The 22,447-nt window shown below is 41.2% G+C and overlaps 1 protein-coding gene across 1 annotated transcript in view; it reads right to left on the reverse strand.

Moving 5' to 3' along the window:
* CUBN (cubilin) overlaps positions 1-19,910 on the reverse strand; it is a 277,325-nt gene extending 257,415 nt beyond the window's left edge. The window contains exons 1-11 of the mRNA XM_060097791.1: positions 19,798-19,910; positions 19,270-19,399; positions 17,554-17,649; positions 16,737-16,775; positions 14,127-14,228; positions 13,371-13,474; positions 7,024-7,150; positions 5,902-6,064; positions 3,398-3,529; positions 2,143-2,238; positions 181-299 (exon numbers count right to left, since the gene is read on the reverse strand). Coding sequence (XP_059953774.1) covers positions 181-299; positions 2,143-2,238; positions 3,398-3,529; positions 5,902-6,064; positions 7,024-7,150; positions 13,371-13,474; positions 14,127-14,228; positions 16,737-16,775; positions 17,554-17,649; positions 19,270-19,399; positions 19,798-19,910 — 1,221 coding nt within the window. The remainder of the gene's footprint in view (positions 1-180; positions 300-2,142; positions 2,239-3,397; positions 3,530-5,901; positions 6,065-7,023; positions 7,151-13,370; positions 13,475-14,126; positions 14,229-16,736; positions 16,776-17,553; positions 17,650-19,269; positions 19,400-19,797) is intronic.
* Between the last annotated feature and the right edge of the window lie 2,537 nt (positions 19,911-22,447).

The raw sequence follows: 22,447 nt of genomic DNA on the forward strand, positions 1-22,447 counted from the left end.
TGGTTTTTCCTGGGAACTAAAGTTATTACTTACCTTTTACCTGAAAGTTATTGACAGTTCTTTATCTTAAGTTTGAATCATTACCTTAAAATCTATAAATCATAGAAAACATAGTTCTCAGAAGTGAAACTAAAATTATTCTCCAGTACGCAGTTTCCCCAGGAAGAGCAAAGGACTCACCTGGCACTGTCCATTTAAACAGGGGTGACTCAGGCAAATGTTGCTGAGCTGCACACATCCATTTGGTCCATAACCGCTTCCAGTATATCCCGGGAGACAGGTGCAGACAGGTAAGGAACCTGTTTAGAAATACAAATGGACACGTAAATACAGGTCCCCTCCATTCTGACCCAGTAACAAAGCTCAGGCTCTGTGGTCTAAACAAGGAGTCGTCAAAGTCTACACATCCCCAGGGGCAGACAAGGTGAGGCGTGAAGAGAAAGTATTGGAATCTTTTTTTTTTCTAGTTTTTATCTTAAGAATAAGAAAGACATGACACGTTTTCAGTATTTATTTGCAGGCTGACACTGGTGCTGTCAGCCTGTATGTCATGGTCCTGAGTTGTGTACAAATGGGAGGCATGCCAAGGAAAAGGGGAGTTTCTTATCATGGAGGGCTTGACAGCCAGAAAGGGCATTCCTCTGAGGACAGTGTCTGTTGCAAGCACTGTACACATACTGACTAACTTAATCCTCTCAAGAGCCCTATAAATAGGTACTATTATAATTTCCATTTACAGATGAAGACAAAGCACAGAGAGATTAAGTGCCTTTCATCAGGGACACACAGCTAGAACATGGTGGAGCCACGGGAAAAGTAAAATCCAGTCTTCTTCTAGAATTCATGCTCCTAACCACTTCAGTTGGCTGTTAAGTCATTTAATAAACACTTAAAGAGTTATACACATATATACATGCATATATACACACATGTATTCTTTCATATATATGATATGACAAGTTAGCAAAAGTAGAAGTGGTATTTTGAAATAATGAGAGATATGATACGTTATTCAATAAATGGAGGTGGGGCCACCCATTTGGACAAAAATATCCGATTAGACCTCTATTTGATACTATAGATAAAAACAAATCTTAAAAAGATCAAAGATTTTAATATTAAAAATAAATGAGAGTATATGTACTTGACTATTTTTAAAGAGTTTGGTAGGGAAGACCAAATTCTCAGAGGGAAAACCCTAAAAGAAAACATTTACCTTTTTGACTACATAAAAATTTTAAACTTCTAAATAGAATATACAACCAAAAAATTAAAATAAAAACAACATCCAGGAAAAGTACGTGTAAAACATAAGATAGATAATGAGATAATATCCTCATAGTAACTAATGAAATTTTACAAATCAATAAGAAAGAAGATGAACAAAGGACATGAAAGAAAAGTTTTAAATGGCCAGTAAATATCTAAAAAGTATTCATTATGAATTATTAGTAATCAGAAAGCTTTTTGATTTAATCAAAATTAAAATAATGAGAAGGCAATTTTTGCCTATAAAATTGACCAAAACGAAACATAGCAATAGTACCTATTATTGTCAAGGGTGGGGTAAATGTATATTTTCACGCACTGTTAATGAGCATATAAATTGATACATTTTCTGGGAGAAAACTTAGTAATATGTATGTATTTTTTTAATTGTGAAGCTTCTTTTACGCAGCACAGCAGACCCTGTTGGTTTTCACCCTAGATCCATTTGCCCCTCCTTAGTAGTGAACTCCTTATTTTAACTGGGAGCATGGGCACATGAAATAAAGATTACATTTCCCAGCTTCCCTTGCAGCCAGGCTCAGTGGAGCCAAAGGCCCAGAAAGGCGAGTCCTTAAAGAGAGCTGACAGGTCCTCCTTCCTCCTTTTCTCCTTCCTGCTGGAATACAGTCATGCATCTATCAGCTGGCTTAATTATCTTGGGAAATAATTACAAAAATTAGAGCAGATAATAAAAGAGCATAGCCTATTGCACTTTTAAAACTCCAAACGTATAGTTTTAGAACATGGATTAATTTTTGGTTTGAAGACCAAAGTAAGAATTTTGAAAATAGAGGATTTTGATTCTAAAATGTTGATTTGCTTAAGAAGGTCATATTAAAATACCCCAAACCAGAGGGAGAGATGAGTCATTACCCAGAACCAAGGAGCATGACGCGAGTGGGTGGCAGCCTCCGTTACTGACCGAGCAGAGGTCTATGAGGGTGCAGACTCTTCCATCGCCCTGGTACCCTGATCACAGCAAGAGCAGGGGCGTGAAAAACAATGTCAGGAATGTGCAAGAAGAAGAATCCCAATCTGAGAATCAAGTATCACAGGAACCAGACCAACCACAGGTCTTCCACCATCAAAACAGAAAATGTAAATGTAATGTGGCATAAATAAAATTCCATAGTTAAGAAAATGCACAGGGACTTCCCTGGTGGCGCAATGGATAAGACTCCACACTACCAATACAAGGGGCCTGAGTTCAATCCCTGGTCAGGGAACTAGATGCCGCATACATGTCTCAACTAAGAGTTTGCATGCCATGACTAAGGAGCTGGCGAGCCGCAACTAAGGAGCCCACCTGCCACAACTAAGGAGCCCACATGCCGCAACTAAGGAGGCCTGAAGCCACAACTAAGGAGCCCACGAGCCACAACTAGACCCAGTGCAACCAAATAAATAAATATTAAAAAAAGAAAATGGACAACGAGAATGAGGAACCTGATTTCAGAAACAACATTCAGGGTTGTTTCTAATGACACAAATAAAACTAAAAAGACAAATGAAACTACTGGGAGACTCAGAAAGTGCTGATACTAAGGAAGTTGACATTTTTTAATTACAGTGACTTTGAAGATCTTGGAGTTGAATTATTCTAAAAGTCCAAAGTACTGTTATTTCAGGTTAATAAAACATACAGGGTTTCAGTTTACCCCTTAGAACTCCCTGAACTTCTTGGATAGTAACTCAGTTTAGAGAATAGGAGTCATGACTTCTTTCCAGAAGAGAAGGGAAACTCACATGTATGATATGCCTACTATTATGTCTGTTATTAAGTAAACTTTATATGGAAACCATCTCATGAGCTCATTATATTAACAAATGATTTGTGGGAACAATAGGTCTGTGATCCATAGAGAAAATCTGTCAAGTTCTACATTATCTCAAGAGGCTATTTCACAGTTTGTAAAGGCTTACTGTTTTCCATTGATATTCAAAATATGTTTTATTTCTTTCTTATAACATAGCCGAACTAATGTGCCCTGGATCCATAAGTTAAGTAAAACTTTTTGCACTATTCAGTTTGTCTCCTTAGACATAAGTCACATTTACAACGGAACACAAGAGCCTGTTTTCAAATGCATGTTTTGCCTGTAAGGGTATCAGGAATTTGGTGTAGCACCTGGTGGACAGGGATGACAGTGGTAAGATCCAGGTGTGTTTATACACTCAACAGGTGGAGCCACAGAACAACCGCCATTGCTTATCTCACATTCATTGATATCTTCACAAATGTATCCATTTCCTTGCCAGCCTAGAAAAACAGGTTTGAAAAGTTAGCTCTTCAATAGTTAAAAACACATGAAAACCTGCTTAACTGTGTAAGGAACCACTGATCACAATGAGATACACTCTACCTATCAGATTGGCAAAAATTGTTTTAAATACTTACGATCAAATTCCGGGAAAGAGGTGGGCACATGGGCTAGTCTTATATGCTGTTAGTCAGAAGTTAAATTAATAAAACCTATCGGGAAAGAGATCTAGGAGTATTCATTTAAAATTTTAAAATACATACCTTTTGACTAACAATTCCACTTCTTAAAACTTATTCTGCAATGATAAAACTGTCAGTACATAAAGATGTAGGTGAGCTGGTATCTACTGCAGCATTGTTTAATGGGAAAAAAAACCTCTCAATGGTCTACAGGAGCATAGCTGAAAATATTATGACTCATGTATACCACTGGATGCTAAAAGCTATTTTAATAATATGTGCACAGACACTGAAAGGATTTTCCCTTATGTATTTTAATTGAAAATACCAAATTTTAGAAATATATGCAGAGCTGTGATCCCAGTTTGGGGAAAGAATTGTTTTTAAACCTGCATATAGGTCTGTGTGCTTGTATGAGTGAAGGAAAATGCAGAAGAGGAGAGAACCAGTTGCTAACAGTGGTCTCATCAGGAGAAGGGGCTTGAAGAAGGAAGGGATTATCATGTTACTAGAGACACAGCTGTTTTATTCAACTGTTGAGTTTTATTACTCAATTGAAATGATTTAAAATTATGAGAATTTTTTAAACATTTTAAATCCTTTAAAATATTTATTTTCTTTGATCTAAGTAGGGACCCCTTCTAAAAATCTACCTAAGAAAATTGTCATATTTGTGGGTGAATAATTGAATGCATAGAAAAAAGCTGGAAGGAAATACGTTCAAACATTAGTGGTGGCTCTGAGTGATGACTATATTTTTTTTCTGTTTTTTTTTCATAATTTTATAGTTTCTTTATATTTTTTAAGAGCATATAGTGCTTTGATAGTCAGGGAAAACTAAGGTGATTGACAGGAAAATGAAAAGTTTGTGTTTCTCTTTTTCCTCTCCAACAGTGAAAAGAAAAATGTAAGAACACCTTTGCCCAGGTTATACTTTTACTTTTACTTTTACTTTACTTATACTTTTACTTTTACTTTTATGATTTACTTTTCTGATTTCTAGTTTTTAAAGATTGTCATTGGCAAATTCCCTTCAAGAACATGATTATTTGCACATTTTGCTTGCCCCTGAGAACTAAGAAGGAAAAGGTCTTGACGTGTTTTCTTCAGTGTCTTTCTACTTGTACAAGATGTAAACATGTAAGATGAAGAAAGTCACTAAACCAGACATTGCTAAGTGAGCCAACAGGCACGTGAGGTTCCCTGGCAAGAGAGAATAAGGGAGAACTCAGCAGCTCAGCTCTCACCCAGGGCCAAGCACACCTGGGTTTGGATCCTGACTGAGGCTAAGCTCTTGGATCTTGGGCAAGTTATTTACCTTCTCTGAGGTTCAAGTTCTTATATTTCAAAATGGGAATAATACTAATTCCTACCACTTCTTGTTTCTGTTGTAGCTGTGTGAATTAGAAATTGCCTAGCACAGTGTCTTAATGACATTCTCATAAGGAATAGCTGCACTTATTATATTCTTCTCGGGTTCCGCTTTCTAAGAACACCAAGGAGTGCGGACGGGCCTTGTGAACGCTCTGGGGTCTGGTCGATTGCTTGCCAGTGCGCCTAGATCAGTGCTCAGCTCACAGTAGGTGCTCCGCAAGCATGCCTTGAAGGGAGGAGGATGATCTCACAGTAAGAAATGAAGCTTTGACTCAAACCCAGGCAGTCTCTGAGCCCTGAGTCCACATTCTCAGGGACCTCCCCTGGAGGTTCGGTCTCTGTGGGTCTGTGATGGAGCTGGATGGCCCTATTTACAGCCAGGCCCCAGGGTCTTCTAACGACACACCCGGGTGAGGACTACTGGGCTCTAGTGAACACAGTCAGAGTTCAGTTTGCCCAGGTCTACAGTCATCTGGTTCATATGAAAGGCGGGACCAGAGCACGTGTCTTTTGATCTCAAGTCTAATCAGTTCACAGCCATAGCAGCAAAATGTTTGACCTCCCAAACTCTATGGCTAACCCTGGCCCCGAAATTTGAGTCTGGCACACTTTGGGACAAACCCCCCCATTTCTTTTGTTGAATTGTTGAAGCAGTAAGATGGTCTGGAGTGGGATTTAGTGAATCAGGACATGAAACTGGACCGGAAGCCATCCTGAAAACAGCATGCTTATCCCTCGGCAGTGGAAGGAACTTGGTTCTGGTGTTTTGCCTGGCTGCCAGGCATCTCTGGCCGGGTGGGGACACATCCATATACCTGTGGGACAGGCGCCACAATAGAAGGAGCCCAGCGTGTTGAAACACTGCACAAGCGCTGAGCAAGGCGAAGGCCAGAGGCTGCACTCGTCTCTGTCCAGCGTGCAGGCCATGCTGGTCGACGGGGCCGTCCACCCGGCATCGCAGAGGCAGCTGTACTTGGGCTGGCAGGACGACAAGGATGTGAAGAAAGGCAATCAAGAAAAATGAGCATGAAAGGCCTTTGAAAATCTCACCGAGCCCACAGCTGATTTTTCCTCTAACGTTCATTTCCATGAGGCCCATCGAGTGGCTTCTCTTTTTCTTCCCATATGATTAAGCATTTAGACCAGACCATGAAAAAAAGAGAAACAGCTTTATTTTAGAATAAGGGAAACCTGTCATTTGCCCCCAGAGATGCCTGGGAAAGAGTAACAACAATCAAGAGCTGTAAGTCAATATAATTAAAGTCAATCAACTCAGCCTGCTCTGCTTTTAGAGGGAAAAACACCCATGTAGGCACAGACTTTGGAAAATCAATTCTGTTTGTTTCCTTTTTGAAGGGTCCACCCACCACCACCCCTCCCACCATGGCTGGAAGGGAACCATTTTCCATCACATGGGCAGAAAAAAATAGAACTAAAAATAAGGACCAGAAGGTCTCCAGCAAGGCCAAGTGGGCCAGGGCTGGGAGACCTTGAAGGCCAAGAATCAAGGTCACTAGGACCCAGAGCACAGAGGACACTCAGGGAAGTGGAGTCTGCAGCAGTCACAGGGGCTCAGGGGCCAGAAAAATCCAGACTCCTTAAAATTGAATGTTGCAAACAAGGGCAGGCCTTTTGTGTTGCCATGTCTTGTCACCGTTAAAACTCACAAGGCCAAGAGAAGGTCATGTCTCACAGCGAGATTCATGGATGAATCATAAAAAAAAATGCTCGGATTTATATAATGAAATCAACCTCTGGGTCCCGTTTTCTGTTTATTTATACACAGCGGTCACAACCTTCCTCATCTGAGGCCGGCTTAAGGGCAGGACGTGGCTCCCTTCTGCAGCCCCACAGGGTCCTGCTTGTACACAGCCACGCAGAGCGAGGAACTAATACCCAGGCGTCTCCCGAGGGGTCCCACTCCGGAAGACACCCACCTCTCCAGCCTGCACTCGCACCAGATCCTCGCAGATGCCGTGGACACAGCGCACCTGGGAACCCCCCTCACAGTCATTGTATTTGGATGCACACTGGGGGCCGTGGGTCTCCGGCAAGCAGAGACAACTGTTGGTCACACAGAGCACAATGTCAGGACCTGTTTCTTAGCATCAATAAAAAAATAGCAGTAATTCCGATTGCAGGTCAGTGATCTTCACGTGGAATCATAAACCAGCAAACCAGATTTACTGGCTGGCGTCCTGGGAGAAAATCACTGTGCTCTTCTTTAAGTGGCAGATTGACTAAATGTGTTATCATCTCAAATATGGGGTGTGAGGGCACGACTACCACTATAAATTCTTCTGCTATCGGGTCATCAAACAGTGCTTTCAAAGGTCAGCCATCTATAAACTAAGGGGGATGGAGTTCATCAGGATGGTAAAGGGAGAGATCATCGCAGCCGTCCATAGTCCATCCAGCTGGACCCGCCAGTAAGCACAGGTGACCTTGACTGAATGGATAAATTCCCGAATATTCTCTAGGCTTGCATAACCTCACAGACAGTGGTATATCCACATCTCAGAGTCGATGATGATGATGATTCTAGTACAAGGGCAACATTTCTATCCATGAGACGGGAGTTAACATAGCAACATTTCTTTCATTGGCACATTGTAACTCACAAGATGTAATTATCACATATTACCTAAGCTAGCCATGGGTGTTTTGTCATGAGATTTCAGTTCAGTAATAATCAAATAAGGAAAGTCATTTTAAGCTATCGTAATCTTAAAGTTGCTGAGGTAGTTTTATATCTGTTCTGCAGTTTCAGAGGGAATGTGGACGGTGTGAGATGGTGGCTGGGGGAAGTGGGTGGGGGAGGTAGAGGAATCATAGAGCTACACTTCTTTACACACGTCTGAGCACAGCTGATGGAGCGAGAGCCAGGCCCACAGGGCACTGTTTGCCTGACTTGAGCCATGCTGGCCATTGGGGCCGAGGGCAGAGTCAAGGTACGAGGAGGACCTGTGTGGCCATGGACCGTGAACTAGTGTCTGAGTGTTCTGGAAAAGGGGCCACTCTACCTGGTAAAGAAGCTCTTTTTTTTTTTTTTTTTTTTTTTTTTTTGCGGTACACGGGCCTCTCACTGTTGTGGCCTCTCCCGTTGCGGAGCACAGGCTCCGGACGCGCAGGCTCAGCGGCCATGGCTCACGGGCCCAGCCGCTCCGCGGCATGTGGGATCTTCCCAGCCCGGGGCACGAACCCGTGTACCCTGCATCGGCAGGCGGAGTCTCAACCACCACGCCGCCAGGGAAGCCCAAGAAGCTCTTTTAACGATCCGTGCTGAGGCACAGAGAGCTCAGCTGATGTCCACGGATAAAAGCAAATGTGTGATTGGCCGTGAGGGAAAGGGGAGCTTGGTTGTTGGAGAAGCTCTAGGAGCCACACTCTGGGCACAGAACTCTGTGTAGCCGTGGAGGCCCCAGAAACAACTGTTGTGGTGGCACCTTCGAGTGGGTTCTAAGGAAGAAAGAGACCAACGAATGTGGCCGCAGATGGAGAGTAAGAGTATGGTGAATACCATTCAGGCACTCATATGTGGGGTTGCCAGACCTAGCAAATAAAGATACAGGATGCCTGGCTTAAAATTTGAATTTCAGATAAATCCTTTTTTGGTGTAAGTATGGCCCATGCAATTTGCAACATCAATATATAATTCTGTAAAACCTGTTCCATTAACAAATTACACTTCTGAGCATTCCAAGGTTGCCTTTCTCATTAAGGTCATAGGTTGATAGCAATACATGATTAAACTTAAAAAGAAATTCAGTTATTCATTCCTTACCCATAGCTATTTATCTTCTTCTCATCTCTCTTTCTCCATACTCCCCCTCTCATATTCTCTTCCCTTTCCTCTTCACGCTCCCAGCCTTACACAGAATATTCTTTCAGACAATTTAATTAGACTCTTGAAGATGGCAGGACTTTGGACCATCTCTTGCACACATTTGAGGATCTGATCCAGGTGGCTTCCTGGCTAAAAGTTTATTTTACCAGCACCTCCACCCACCAAAAGAAATTTTTTTTAATCTTTAAACCAACTATTACTAGCTTTCTGAGTCTATGATGTATGAGAAGTCTGAGTATTCAGGAACCCATGGGACAAGACTGCGTAGGTTTAAATCTTGACCCTTCCTGTTAACTCTTCACCTTAGACCATGTAATAAGAACTCCCTCTGCCTCTGTTTCTTGTAAAATATAAGTGCCAATCTATGAACACTATTTTCACCTTGGGGTCTAAAGGCATTTTCCTGTAGGAAGTGCTCAGGAAACTGTGCATTTATCTTATCACTAAGTGCTTTACTATTGGAAAAGGACTTGAAATTTGAGAAGAGCTGCAGTTAAATCCTCTCTCTTCCTTCTCCCTTGCTATTGTCATTTGGAGAAAAGTATATTTTAATCCTACAGCACTTCCCTAATGAGCTACAAAGTGTACTTTCATTAAGTTTAGATAACGAGAAGAAGAAAGCCTAAGGGGAGGAAGGAAGCCAAATACAAGAGCAATTTCCTTACTATGATCCTCAAAGACAACTATTTTTAATCCCATTTTACTGGCAAGGTTCAAATTGCCCAAGGCACAGAATTAGCAATTGGCAGAAGATGAATTAAAACGTAGGTCAGTGTTATTCCTGTACTATTGTTTTTCCACATCGCATTCCCACGTTCTGAAAGGGACAGTTAGTTGAAGACTTTCCATTTTTACATGTCTTTTTAACATAACAGTGTTTGCATGCAAAATGTATATTCTCAAGGTGTCTGGATACACCCTTAAGGAAAAAGAGTAGTGAATTATATGCCTCCCTGAAGAAGTCACTTTTGTAACGACCTTCTGTTGCTAATTTGGTCCCAGCAGAAAAAAACTAGGCTTTTCCATCTTCAAAAATGCTGCAAGTGCATTTGGCAATTGAGATGAGGTCACATATATTTTCACGGTCATAGTTTAACTTGTGCTAGAGTCCATGGTTCAATATTAATATAACTGACTAACTAAAAGAGGTAATACGTTTAATACCTAACTACCATCTGAGCTAAAACCAGATGATCCTCCATCGTAAGCTCTGCCTGTTTTAAAATCTACCAGTGATAAGAATGGAAATAAGTAAAATAAAATATGATAAACTCCATTGTGTTCTTGGAGAAAAAACAAACAACAAACTCAGCTTTTTTTTTTTTTTTTTTTTTGCCCTATGAAGCCTTCTAGATCTGAGCCTGAAGTATATAACATGCAGCGTCCATGCATATGGCAGATGTGGATCCCATGGACTGTCTTAAACCCATAGTCAGCAGGAAACAACAGGAATCACTTCTTCAGAATAAAGAGGCAATAACAGTATTGAGAAGTGGCAAAGTATTACCTGTTGGCTGTCTGAGCACTTGGGACAAGACCACGAGCCACAGGAGTCGGGGGAACAGACGATGGTTTTTCTTGCTCTACTTTCATTACTCCAAGAAAGAATTTTTACCAGAAATTTTTCTGTGAAACGGGGCTTCCAATGAATTAGTATTTGCATAGCGCTTTGTCTTTCAAAGGTCTTTATAATTAAAAATTATTAAGCCCCTTAAATAAAGACTCCTTTGTCTCCCTCAAGTAAGTGGGCTCTAAGAGTCAGAGACTGAAGAAGGCTGCAAATCCAGAGCAAAATCTGCTCACCACAGACACGTCTGCATATCCAGATTATTCGACAGGGTCTCAAGTTTGCCTCCATCAACTGCCCATAGAAGTTTCCAGAAGGGGCTTCTAGTCTCAGGGAAGCTACTGATTAACAAGGATTTCACCTCATGTAATTAGTAGAACTCGAGAAAATAGCTAAAGGATCTTTGTTTCATTCCACATGGATTCCACAAAGCAAGCGTTTAATCTTATGCTCATGTACATTTTTCGATGTGCTCTTTTATTCCTTCAAAAAGACTTCATCATATGCCTGAATGCGAGTATTTAGGTCATAGATAATCAACTGGAATTCGTGAGGCTTCATAAACCATCCCCACAGCAAGAAGAAACCAGAGTGAAGTGCTGTGCTCCCTAGCGTACTCCAGCAAAGCTATGAAGTGCAGAAACTAGAAACCAAAACCATCCCCAGGGTCAGCACAGTCAGCCCTTTGGCTTTCTTTGATAGGACGGTGCAAGAGAAAGTAATTCCGTGCTGCCCTATCAAGTCGAATCTGCCATTTAGGCAGCTCTCAACAAATACAATGGCCCTCCCTCCCCCCGCCCCCACTCCCTCCTTCGCATTTGTATCTGGAAAAATTAACCTCTGACATGCCACAAATACTTGCGTTAAAATTTTTCTTTTCTTTTCCATTTTGCAGGGGTAAAAACACAAATTTGTCCTGGGGGGAGAAAACGATTTTGGCTTCGTCTATGGGTCTCCCCTCCCTGCTGCACACATTTGTTATTGTGTTGACTTGCAAGACTCCAGAAGACAGCGATGGTAACAGAAGACCAAGAGTGAGAACTAACCTCCAGGACATTCCTCAATAACAAGAAGGCGGGAACCATTAGTGCTAGGAGTCATTTGCCACTGATATCTGCAAGCAGCAATTCTCATTGATAAATGCCCATAAACAGGAATGAGGAGATAATGCTTTCAAGGCAATGAAAGATTAGACCTGCATTCTGGATCTGGCCCAAGCTTGAATGTTTATAAAAGCAGGGATCAGGGGGTTCCTTTAAATGAGAAACAAAATCCAGAGAGCAAAAGGCTCTTTACTAATGTAATAGTTCATTTACATCACAGGCGGTACAATGTGCATGACATTTAAACTCACAGACACATCCACCAGAAGTCTGAATGAGTTAAGTTTGTAACTTGCAATCAGCAAAAATTTTTAAGATCAGGTCAAGAGAACAAAAGGATCAACTAAATGAAAAAGAAGAAGATTGTGGTTGCTTTTTGAGAAAATAGTGTGTTAACAGATGACAAGGCCAAAACCAAAATTACTGTGCTCATTTTTGCTGGAAAGGTCAGAATGGATCGTCACAAGGGAATTGAAGGACAAGACATCAGGGATACTAGCGAGAGAGTAAATAATTGCCCTTTACTCCAGTGAGGTCACACCCAGAGATTCTGTCATAACAGAACCAATTTCTTTATCTTTTAATAATCACAGAATATAGGAGATCCACCAAACTACAGGGAAAGATAATGTCTAGAGGTCTGAGGTTTTCTTAAAGTGATTTTTAAGAAACTACAGAAACAGTTTGACATTGATCTGCCATATATTTTTGGACTTGATTCTTTAACAAGATAGTGCATCAGCAGGTGTAGCTTTAAAGACCGATATTCCTAGAGTTTGATGGGAACATGGACGCATCGGGATGCCTAAGTCGGCTTCGTAAGGGCAGGGAAGTTTTCCTGCAGAGGGCGAAGCCTGAGTGGAGCAGGACAATGCTGTAGACGAGCCATGTGGCAGAGGCAATCAGAAGAGAAGATGGGGGAGGCCTGACGATTGTGGTGAGGGCCCGATGGCCGACTGAAGAAAGACAGTGAGCGCTAACCGTGTGAGAAAACCTCGGTTCCATCTCTGCTCTGGTTACGGCTAACACTGCACTTAGCGCTTGAATGGAGATGTCCCGATGTGATCTGTCAGCTCTCTGCTCGGTGGAATGAGGGCAGCAGGGGCTCACTGGTATGTGTGTGTGTGTGTGGGGGGTGTCCCTCCCTCTTCTACGTACGGCTCCACAGTGGCTGCCGCTCTGAAGCTGTGACTCCTACTAACCCTTCGGCCTCATCTTGCCCCGGGCCATCCTCACCCTACCCCAGCCACGGTGGCCTCCTTCCCGTGCCTCAGAGACTCCAGAGAAAGGATTTCTTCATGGGGTGAGAGCTGAGGTCACACAAGCTTTTTTCCATCTAAGTAAATAGCTACGTGTATGTTAAGTAAGCACCACGTGACTTCCCCAGGGAGCACCTAATGTTGTTGGTAATACAGATACTTAATCTTGGACACTTGTAACCAGGGGATGTCTTTGCCCTTCAAAAACATACCCTAATATATATTTTTTAAAAACCAAAAAAACAGGCAAAAGTGACAGTCAGTTTTGAGCTAAAGCTTTAGGAGACTTTACATATTTCTGTTTAACGCTCTGGGGGCTTTTGACCTTGGCCATGAGAAGGACACTTCTCAGGCAGCTGGGACACCTCCAGCCCACGCCTAAGAATGAGACCTGCAGACCAAACCGAAATGAGGTGGAGCCACCGTGGCTAATATGCAGACCTGTGAGTATGAAAAATAAATACTTATTGGTTTAAAAAAAAAAAAAAAAAGGAAAGAAAAAGGTTACCTGTAACTTCCGGCTGTATTTATACACGTGGCTCCATTCTGGCAGCCCAAGGGTGTTCCTGAGTAAATCTCACATTCGTTAACGTCAACGGAGCACAGAGGACCCTGCGTTCAGACAAAGAACAAAGTCAGGGGTCGCAGGTCACAGAGGCATCCGGGGCCAGTCCTCACAGAACACGATCAAGGATTTAAACACGGAGAGGAAGGAAATCCTCGGTCAAGCCAAACACATTAAAATTGAGACTGATCTCCAGTCCTCGTTTCTCTGGAACTCAGGTAATGGCCCAACAGAGACAAAGAGCTCTTCACAGATCACACCAGTCACACGAGAAGAACCCTTATACAGACTAACCCTCATTTCACTATGGAGCTCTACCTGGGAATAGGCACAAAATTTCTTTTTAATGCACATGTCAGGAACGTTTTCATCATTAATAGAAAAGGGCAGGAAAATGTACAGGCTATATCGAGATTTGTTTAGTACTTTCAAGGCTGACCGATTTAAATTCATGCTAGCTAGAATAACATGTAGTATCCAATCCAGTGAACCCTCCTTAAGATGGCTTAGTATTCAGTGGGTGATAGAATCATGCCTGCCGCTGTTTGGATTTTGGCATATGTGGTGTCATTCATTCTGATTCAGGAGACCACAGAATCCTAGAAAACTTGGATGCAGAATTAAATATGTCTGAAGGACTCCAAGGAAACCGCCAATGCTGACTCACCATCATTTTTAACCAAAGACCAAGTGACTCACCTTCCACTGTGAGGGACAGATACAAAAAAAGGAATCCTGGAGATTGAGGCAGGTTCCGCCGTGCTGGCATGGATTGCTGCTGCAGACCTTTCTGTCGTGTGTCTGAAACAAAGATGGGATGGTCAGCGAGACAATTGTGCTTTCCATGTTTCAGAGCAGGTATGTATATAAAACTACATTTTACTCCTGATCAGTGGAGGGTCTTCCTCCAGACTTTAAATCCGTTACTTAAATTCTTCTTCATATCAACTCTCTTATGAGAAAACAAAGCGTTCGCTATCATCAGTCCTATTCATATTCCTTCACTATTAACGTGCATTTAACCAGGGATGGGATGAGGCATGAGTGACAGGCGAGGCTTCTCACTCTACTCTTTGGAAAAGCATATTGTTCACCTGACAAATGTACGTTGGTGGACAAGGGTCAAGACTTCAGGTGTGGGAATCCCAGGGACGTTTCTCTTGTTCCGGTTCTTTTGCTGTTGTTCTTCTCTTTGGTACCTCCAGATAAGCGTTTGAAATATGAGCATCTTTTGCTGCCACCCCTCCTCCCCTGGGTTAAGATAACTGAACTCTTTTCACTCCAAGACCCTTTATTGGAAATGTGGCCTGTGGTTTAGATACACCCTCCAGTCTCGTGCTCACATGACTGTTTTCAGACCAGAGTCACAGACAGACCTGCCTTTGTCTATAGAACCTGGGGAATCTTACCCTATGTCAGCTACCAGTTCCAGTCTTGTAAGATTTGTAATGCCTTTGGGGGCAGAGGAAGCTTCTTTAGAGAGGACAAGTGATTATGCAAGGAAAGCTATCCCGTTCATTTCACCTAATCTTTGTCTAATTTTGTTTTAAAAATTAAAATAGGGGCAAATTATTCTTCACATTTAAAAGAAATATTTGGTGACTCAGAGAGAAAATGAAGTCTGTTCCCTCCATTTGCCGATGAAACTGAGAGCAGAGGAGGGCAGGCTGACTCAGCACCGTTTAGTGCAAAGCCCATTCTCTCTCCACCTTTGTAATCAGTCAGGTGCCCATACATTTGGGGGTCTCTTTCTGGGCTCTGTTTTCTTCTATTATTCTGTCTATCTTTGTGCTAGTACCACAATTAGCTCCGTTCATCACAGGATACTATTAAAAATTAACCACAAACTCATTTAGAGTTTTTTCTGGCACACAAGACAACACTGAGGATTAAAAACTCAAAGCCCAAGGGGGCCCAGCAGGAAATGGAATCCGTAAGCGGTCAGGAGGAAGACAATAGGGAACGGAACTCGGGGGACTGTGGGGCCCAGAGAGCACTTGCCCCATCCAAAGGCATGAAGGCACTTCCATTCCTAAATCATTAAAAACTCTTCCCAGGCAGATGGGCAAAGGGAGGACAGTCTGAGCTAACTGGACCGTGGCCTCCAGTTCTTGACCTTTGGTAGGAATGAAGAAGCACTCTCGTGCTGTGCCTTGCTCATTTTTAATTCCTCAACTACTCCATAAAAAGATAAAGGCTGAATGGGGCAATTTATTACCAAAGCCAGCAAAAAGAATACACGAACTTGTTCACCAAATTTAAAACACCAAAGTAGAGGACAACATTTGAAACATAATCAAAAACAGACCAAGAATATTAGAGCAGGGATTCTTAACCTGGAATTCCCTTGCTTTTATTCACAATTTAAAATATGGAGACCTTCTATGCATTTCTCTGTGTGGAAGCTTACAGCTCCCATGAAAGTCTCAAAAATGTCAGCTCCCTACAAAAGGGATAAGAAGTCTAAAATTACAAGGACTAGTTTACAAGCATGTAGTAAAGTTATGGAAGGCTTATTCTAATAAATTGTTCCGATTTAATTACCAGCAAATATACTTTTAAGAAGATTTGGAATATTTTGAGATACATCCTAGACTTCTAAGTTTAATGTTAGAGAAAATGTAAGGCCTTTGAAAACCGAGCCCTGGATGCCAGAATCAGCAAGTTGGGTGGTCACGAGCTGACCAGCTTCAGCCTAAAGTTGCACGGTTAAAAAGTGCCAGCAGCAGAGGAAGAGCACATGGACGGCTAAACTTAGAGTCAGAGGACTTCACATGCCCAGTGACCTTCATCCCTCTGAGGCTCGCTTTGCTTCATCTGTGTCCTGGGAAGCATGACTTGTGATGAGAATTAAATGAACTGATTTACAAAACAGAGAGTCACAGATGTAGAAAACAATCTTATGGTTACCAGGAGGAAAAGGTGGGGGGAGGGATAAATTGGGAGATTGGGATTGACATAGACACACGACTATATATAAAATAGATAACTAATAAGGACCTGCTGTAGAGCACAGGGAACTCTACTCAATAGTCTGTAATGACCTATATGGGAGAAGAATCTAAAAAAGAGTGGATATATGTATATGCATAACTGATTCACTTTGCTGTACAGCAGAGACTAACAAAACATTGTAAATCAACTATACTCCAAAAAAATTTTTTTTAATTGTGATGAGAATTAAATCATGGGAAAAGCAAAGGCCTTGATATTGATTCTCCATCCACCTTAAGAATACCAGCTCCATATCCATGATTCTAGTGTATTTTCAATGAAAGATGTTGGCTATCTAGTAGTTACGGGACTTACCTGCTGTAACCTTTGAAATTTTCTCTCAAGATCCACGAGCTAGCAGTGGGGAGGAGAAAACACCCGTTAGCTGTTTCAAAGGCATGTCACACATAATGTTATCCTGTGACGTATTTTCCTAATACCTTCTGCTGGGGACTTACTTTACTGTTTGTTCCTTTTCTTATTGTCTTTTCCCTCCTCTTTTCTCTCCCCTCCAGGCTTCCCATCCTTCCTACTCTCTTCCATGGCTTTTTTTTTTTTTTTTTTTTTTTTTAAGAAGTACAACCCAGGGCTTCCCTGGTGGCGCAGTGGTTGAGAGTCCCCCTGCCAATTCAGGGGACACGGGTTCGTGCCCCAGTCCGAGAAGATCCCACATGCCGCGGAGCAGCTGGGCCCGTGAGCCATGGCTGCTGAGCCTGTGCATCCAGAGCCTGTGCTCTGCAACGGGAGAGGCCACAACAGTGAGAGGCCCGCATACCGCAAAAAAAAAAAAAAAAAAAGAAGTACAACCCAATGATAAGTTGTTTCATTGATTCTCTGTGCATGGTGACCCTGGGAATTTTCCTAAGTGACAGTGATCCATCCACCTTGTGCTATCAGCACGTGAGCAAAGCCGACTTACACCACAAGCTCTGGTCACAGAATTTCCAACCACGGTCCATCACCACCTCTACACCCTCTACTAGAGCTGGGTCATTGAACCGAAAAGCCCATGATCACAACACTACGTTTCTAAAGAGGATACAAATTTGGTATATCTTCTGAAAAAAGAATTATTTATAAAGTTGAATTAAGGAGAACCCATTTGCTCTGAGGATGTGGAGGTCAGACTCACCTTGGAATCAAGCTGGTGGATTTGACTAGAAATATTCTGAGGCAGACCAACTGCACCTCTTTTTAAGTTTGTAATATCATCTTTGTTTTTCTGGATCTAATTTTAAAAAGGAGGAGAAGAAAAAGGAGGAGGAAGAGAATGCTAGTGAAAAAATCATGTATATAAGAATAACATTTTTAAAATTTGAGTAGTATTCTATTTTAAGCCCTGAGACCTTGCCCATTATTAGAAAAACCAGAACAATGCCACATATAATAAGCATTGGACTAAAATGGCCGTGGTATCATTCCATTTACCCTTTCAGTAACAATATATCAAGGAATTTTCCATCTGCATATTTTCCCATAATAACACTTTAGAATGCATGTAAAGAGGCCTGGCTTGGAATGAGACTGTTCAGGTTTTACATCTTGGCTCAGCCATTTAATGTATGTCCTTGGACATGTTGCTGCAGAGTTCCTCTACCTCCCTTACTGAAGGGGTAATCATAACGCCAACCTCATAGGGCAGCTGTGAGGGTTAGATGAGACAATGCACATAGAGTGCTGAGCACAGTGGATAGCCCATAATAAGCTCTAAATACCAACTTCTAACATTATGACTGATAGGCCTGCATGATGTAGAAAATAATGAGCACTGAAAACATTCAATAAGACAGGAGAATAGCTGGCCCATTCTGTTGTGTGGCAAAAGTAACCCGGTCACATCTACCACTTTCTATGGTCCCCCTCCATCCTCGGTCCCCTTGTAAAGAGGCCCCACTATCACCCCTTGCACCTTCTGTGGACTACAGTAAATAAGCCCACACAGTGAGCCGCTTCCTGCTAGAATTATTACCTGTGCCCCTCATTAACCCTAGGACACTGTTCTTTCCAAGGACTTGTTTCACCTCCGATTATGTTCCCTGTGCTAAAGATTCAAAGTACAGATTAACATAGGCCTCTTTCTCACACCAGTTAGAATGGGCATCATCAGAAAATCTACAAACAATAAATGCTGGAGAGGGTGTGGAGAAAAGGGAACCCTCTTGCACTGTTGGTGGGAATGTAAGTTGATACAGCCACTGTGGAGAACAGTATGGAGGTTCCTTAAAAAACTAAAACTAGAACTACCATATCACCCAGCAATCTCACCACTGGGCATATATCCTGAGAAAACCATAATTCAAAAAGACACATGCACCCCAATGTTCATTGCAGCACTATTTACAATAGCCAGGTCATGGAAGCAACCTAAATGCCCACTGACAGATGAATGGATAAAGATGTGGTACATATATACAATGGAATATTACTCAGCCATAAGAAGGAACAAAATTGGGTCATTTGTAGAGACATGGATGGAGCTAGAGACTGTCATACAGAGTGAAGTATGTCAGAAAGAGAAAAACAAATGTTATATATTAACTCATATACGTGGAATCTAGAAAAATGGTACAGATGAACTGGTTTGCAAGGCAGATATAGAGACAAAGATGTAGAAAACAAATGTATGGACACCAAGGGGGGAAAGTGGCAGGGGGTGGTGGTGGTGGTGTGATGAATTGGGAGATTGGGATTGACACGTATACATTGATGTGTATAAAATAGATAGCTAATAAGAACCTGCTGTATAAAAAACAATAATAAAATAAATTTTAAAAAAACATAGGCCTGTTCAATCAAGTAACCATATACAAATATACAAAACTACTTCAATGCATTTCCACTGTATTACCTGATGTAAACATTCGCCAAGGTCTTCATCATTTAATTTAATTTTTCCCAGGGATCCAGTTCTAAATTCAATGTTTTGAGCTGATCCAGTAAGAAACACTAAATTTCCTCTCTCTGCAGTCATTCGAGGCCTGCATAATCCAAGCCAGAGAATGTATCGGTAATTATGGCATATAGTTTTTAAGTCTAAAGAACAAAGTTTCTCAGCGAATAACTACAGACTGCATACACCTTTGCTTTGTGGTCAACTCAACCAAATTCTCCCTGCTCATCTGCCATTTCTTTCTTCGCAAATTTCCTGGAGATATCTCCTAGTAATTTTATGCTTGCCTAATTTGCAAAATGATAAATGAAAAGTTTGTGTATAAAAAGATACTTCCATACATCAATACAACTGTTTTTCCCTATCTGTTTTTAACATCATTGTTTTCCTCAAGAAAAATTACACCTTTGCTTACCTGGTTATTTGTGAAAACTGATGAGGAACCACCCTAGCCCATCAGCAGAAATAATCCATGTGTCTACTTACTGTTGGAGGTCAGTATTTCTTTCTTGTCTCTGCAGCGCAAGTCCTCCAGCTTCACCATATGATTCAGCAAATGTCAATAAAATAACCAAACTCCAAAGAAAAAGTGAGGACATCTTCCTCACCAACCTCCAAGGTTGTCAGGAAGGAGGGAGGCTGCTCTACCCAACTGAGTGTGGCAGTTTGGAGAAAGCAAACCAGGCAGATGTACTTTGACCAGTGGGATGTCCTGCAGTTTTCAGATCTTCCTTCTTTGCCCTAGAAGGCTACATTATTTCTTCTTCCTGAGGGATGTAAATGATCTTAGATCTTCAGGACTCTTCAACTTGTGAGAGGTCAAAATCTACTTCTAAGTGATGCACAACTTAATCATTATCTGTTTGACCTTTGAAATGGTAAGAAATTACTTTGGAAACATCCACTAAAACAATTCTTGCTTAAGAAGTAGCCACCTTTCAACAAATGCTTCTGGGAAAATTGGATATCCACATGCAAAAGGATAAAGTTGGACCCTGACTTTATATTATATAGAAAAACTAACTCAAAATGAACCAAATACCTAAATACAGGAGATAAAACCATAACAATCTTAGGAAAAAAACATAGGGGGAAGCTTCATCACATTGGATTCCGCAATGATTTCTTTGATGTGACTCCAAGAGCACAAGGAACAAAAGAGAAGAAGAATAGATAAATTGGACTGCTTCAAAATGAAAAACTTTTGTATATTAAAGGACACTATCAACAGAGTGAAAAGGCAACTCAAAGAATGGGAAAAAATTTGCAAATCATATATATGAGAAGAGGTTAATATGCAGAATATGTAAAGAACTCCTACAACTCAACAGCAAAACACAAATAAACCAATTAAGAAATGGGCAAAGAAAATTGACATTTCTTCAGAGGAGATATTCAAATAGCCAAACAACACATGAAAAGATACCCAACATCACTAATCACCAGGGAAATACGAATCAGAACCACAATGAGACACCACTTCACACTCATAGGATGGCTACTATCAAACAAAAGCAGAAAATAGTAAGTACTGGGTGAGGATGTGAAAAAATCGGAACCCTTGTACACTGTTGGTGAGAATGTAAAATGGTACAGGCACTGTAAAACAGTGGCAGTTGCTCAAAAAATTCAACATAGAATTGCCATATGATCCAGGAATTCTACTTCTGGGTATATAGACGAAAGAATGGAAAACAGGGACTGAAAGAGATATTTGTACAACTAAGTTCATAGCAGCATTACATGGAAGCAAGCCAAGTGTTCACTGACCAATATGAATGGAAAAACAAAATGTGTTGCATGCATATCATGGAATATTATTCAGCCTTAAGAAGGAAGGAAACTCTGACATATGCTACAACGTGGATGAACCTTGAAGACATTAGGCTAAGTGAAATAAGCCAATCACAAAAGGGCAAATACTGCATGATTCCACTCATATGAAGAACCTAAAGACAGAAAGTAGAATGGTGGTTTCCAGAGATGCGGGGTGGGGAGAATGGTAAGTTATTGTTTAATGGGTACAGAGTTTCACTTTGGAAAGATGAAAAAAAGTTCTGGAGATAGTGGTGATGGTTGCACAACAGTATGAAGGTATGTAATACCATTGAACTTAAAAATTACACCCTTAAATAGGCTCTGCAACTTGACATTATGGAGAGATGTAACACTGTTTTACATCTGTTCTATTCAACCACAAGAACAAAACTAGCAAAACTAGCTGGCAAGCTGCTATTTTCTTGAGGTGATACTGAAGTCAACTGATGAGTTTTTTGTTATTCTGTTATTCGTTTTAAGAAACAGGTGTCATACCACAATGTATTTCAAGTTGAATACATTTTTTTAAAGTTTCATTAGTTCAAGCTTTGTTTAAAAGCTTAACAATTTGGTACGGGGGGTGGAGGGAAATCTTGTCTTCGTGAAATGTTTGTCAACTTTAAGAATAGGATAAAATAGGATGGGTTAGAATCCTCCAACACAAAGGGCAATTCTAACTCTGAGCTTTGAACATAACTATTTTCATGATTCTATTTTCTTAAACGTTACTTGCCCTCAGCAAATTTGTTAAGTGCAATAAAAGATGTTTCCAGCATGATTTCAATAAGAATTTACTTTTTTTTAAAATTTTTTTTTATTTTTATTTTTTATTTTTTTTCCATTTTTTTTATTAGTTTCTGCTTTATAACAAAGTGAATCAGTCATACATATACATCTGTTCCCACATCCCCTCCCTCATGCATCTCCCTCCCTCCCACCCTCCCTATCCCTCCCCTCCAGGCAGTCACATAGCACCGAGCTGATCTCCCTGTGCTCTGCGGCTGCTTCCCACTGTCTATCTAGCCTACGTTTGGTAGTGTATATATGTCCATGCCTCTCTTTCGCTTTGTCACAGCTTACCCTTCCCCCTCCCCATATCCTCAAGTCCATTCTCAAGTAGGTCTGTGTCTTTATTCCCGTTTTACCCCTAGGTTCTTCATGACATTTTTTTTTCTTATATTCCATATATATGTGTTAGCATACGGTATTTGTCTTTCTCTTTCTGACTTACTTCACTCTGTATGACAGACTCTAGGTCTATCCACCTCATTACAAATAGCTCAGTTTCGTTTCTTTTTATGGCTGAGTAATATTCCAT

This window comes from Mesoplodon densirostris, chromosome 4 (assembly GCF_025265405.1).
Source record: "Mesoplodon densirostris isolate mMesDen1 chromosome 4, mMesDen1 primary haplotype, whole genome shotgun sequence".
NCBI classification, from domain to species: Eukaryota; Metazoa; Chordata; class Mammalia; order Artiodactyla; family Ziphiidae; genus Mesoplodon; species Mesoplodon densirostris.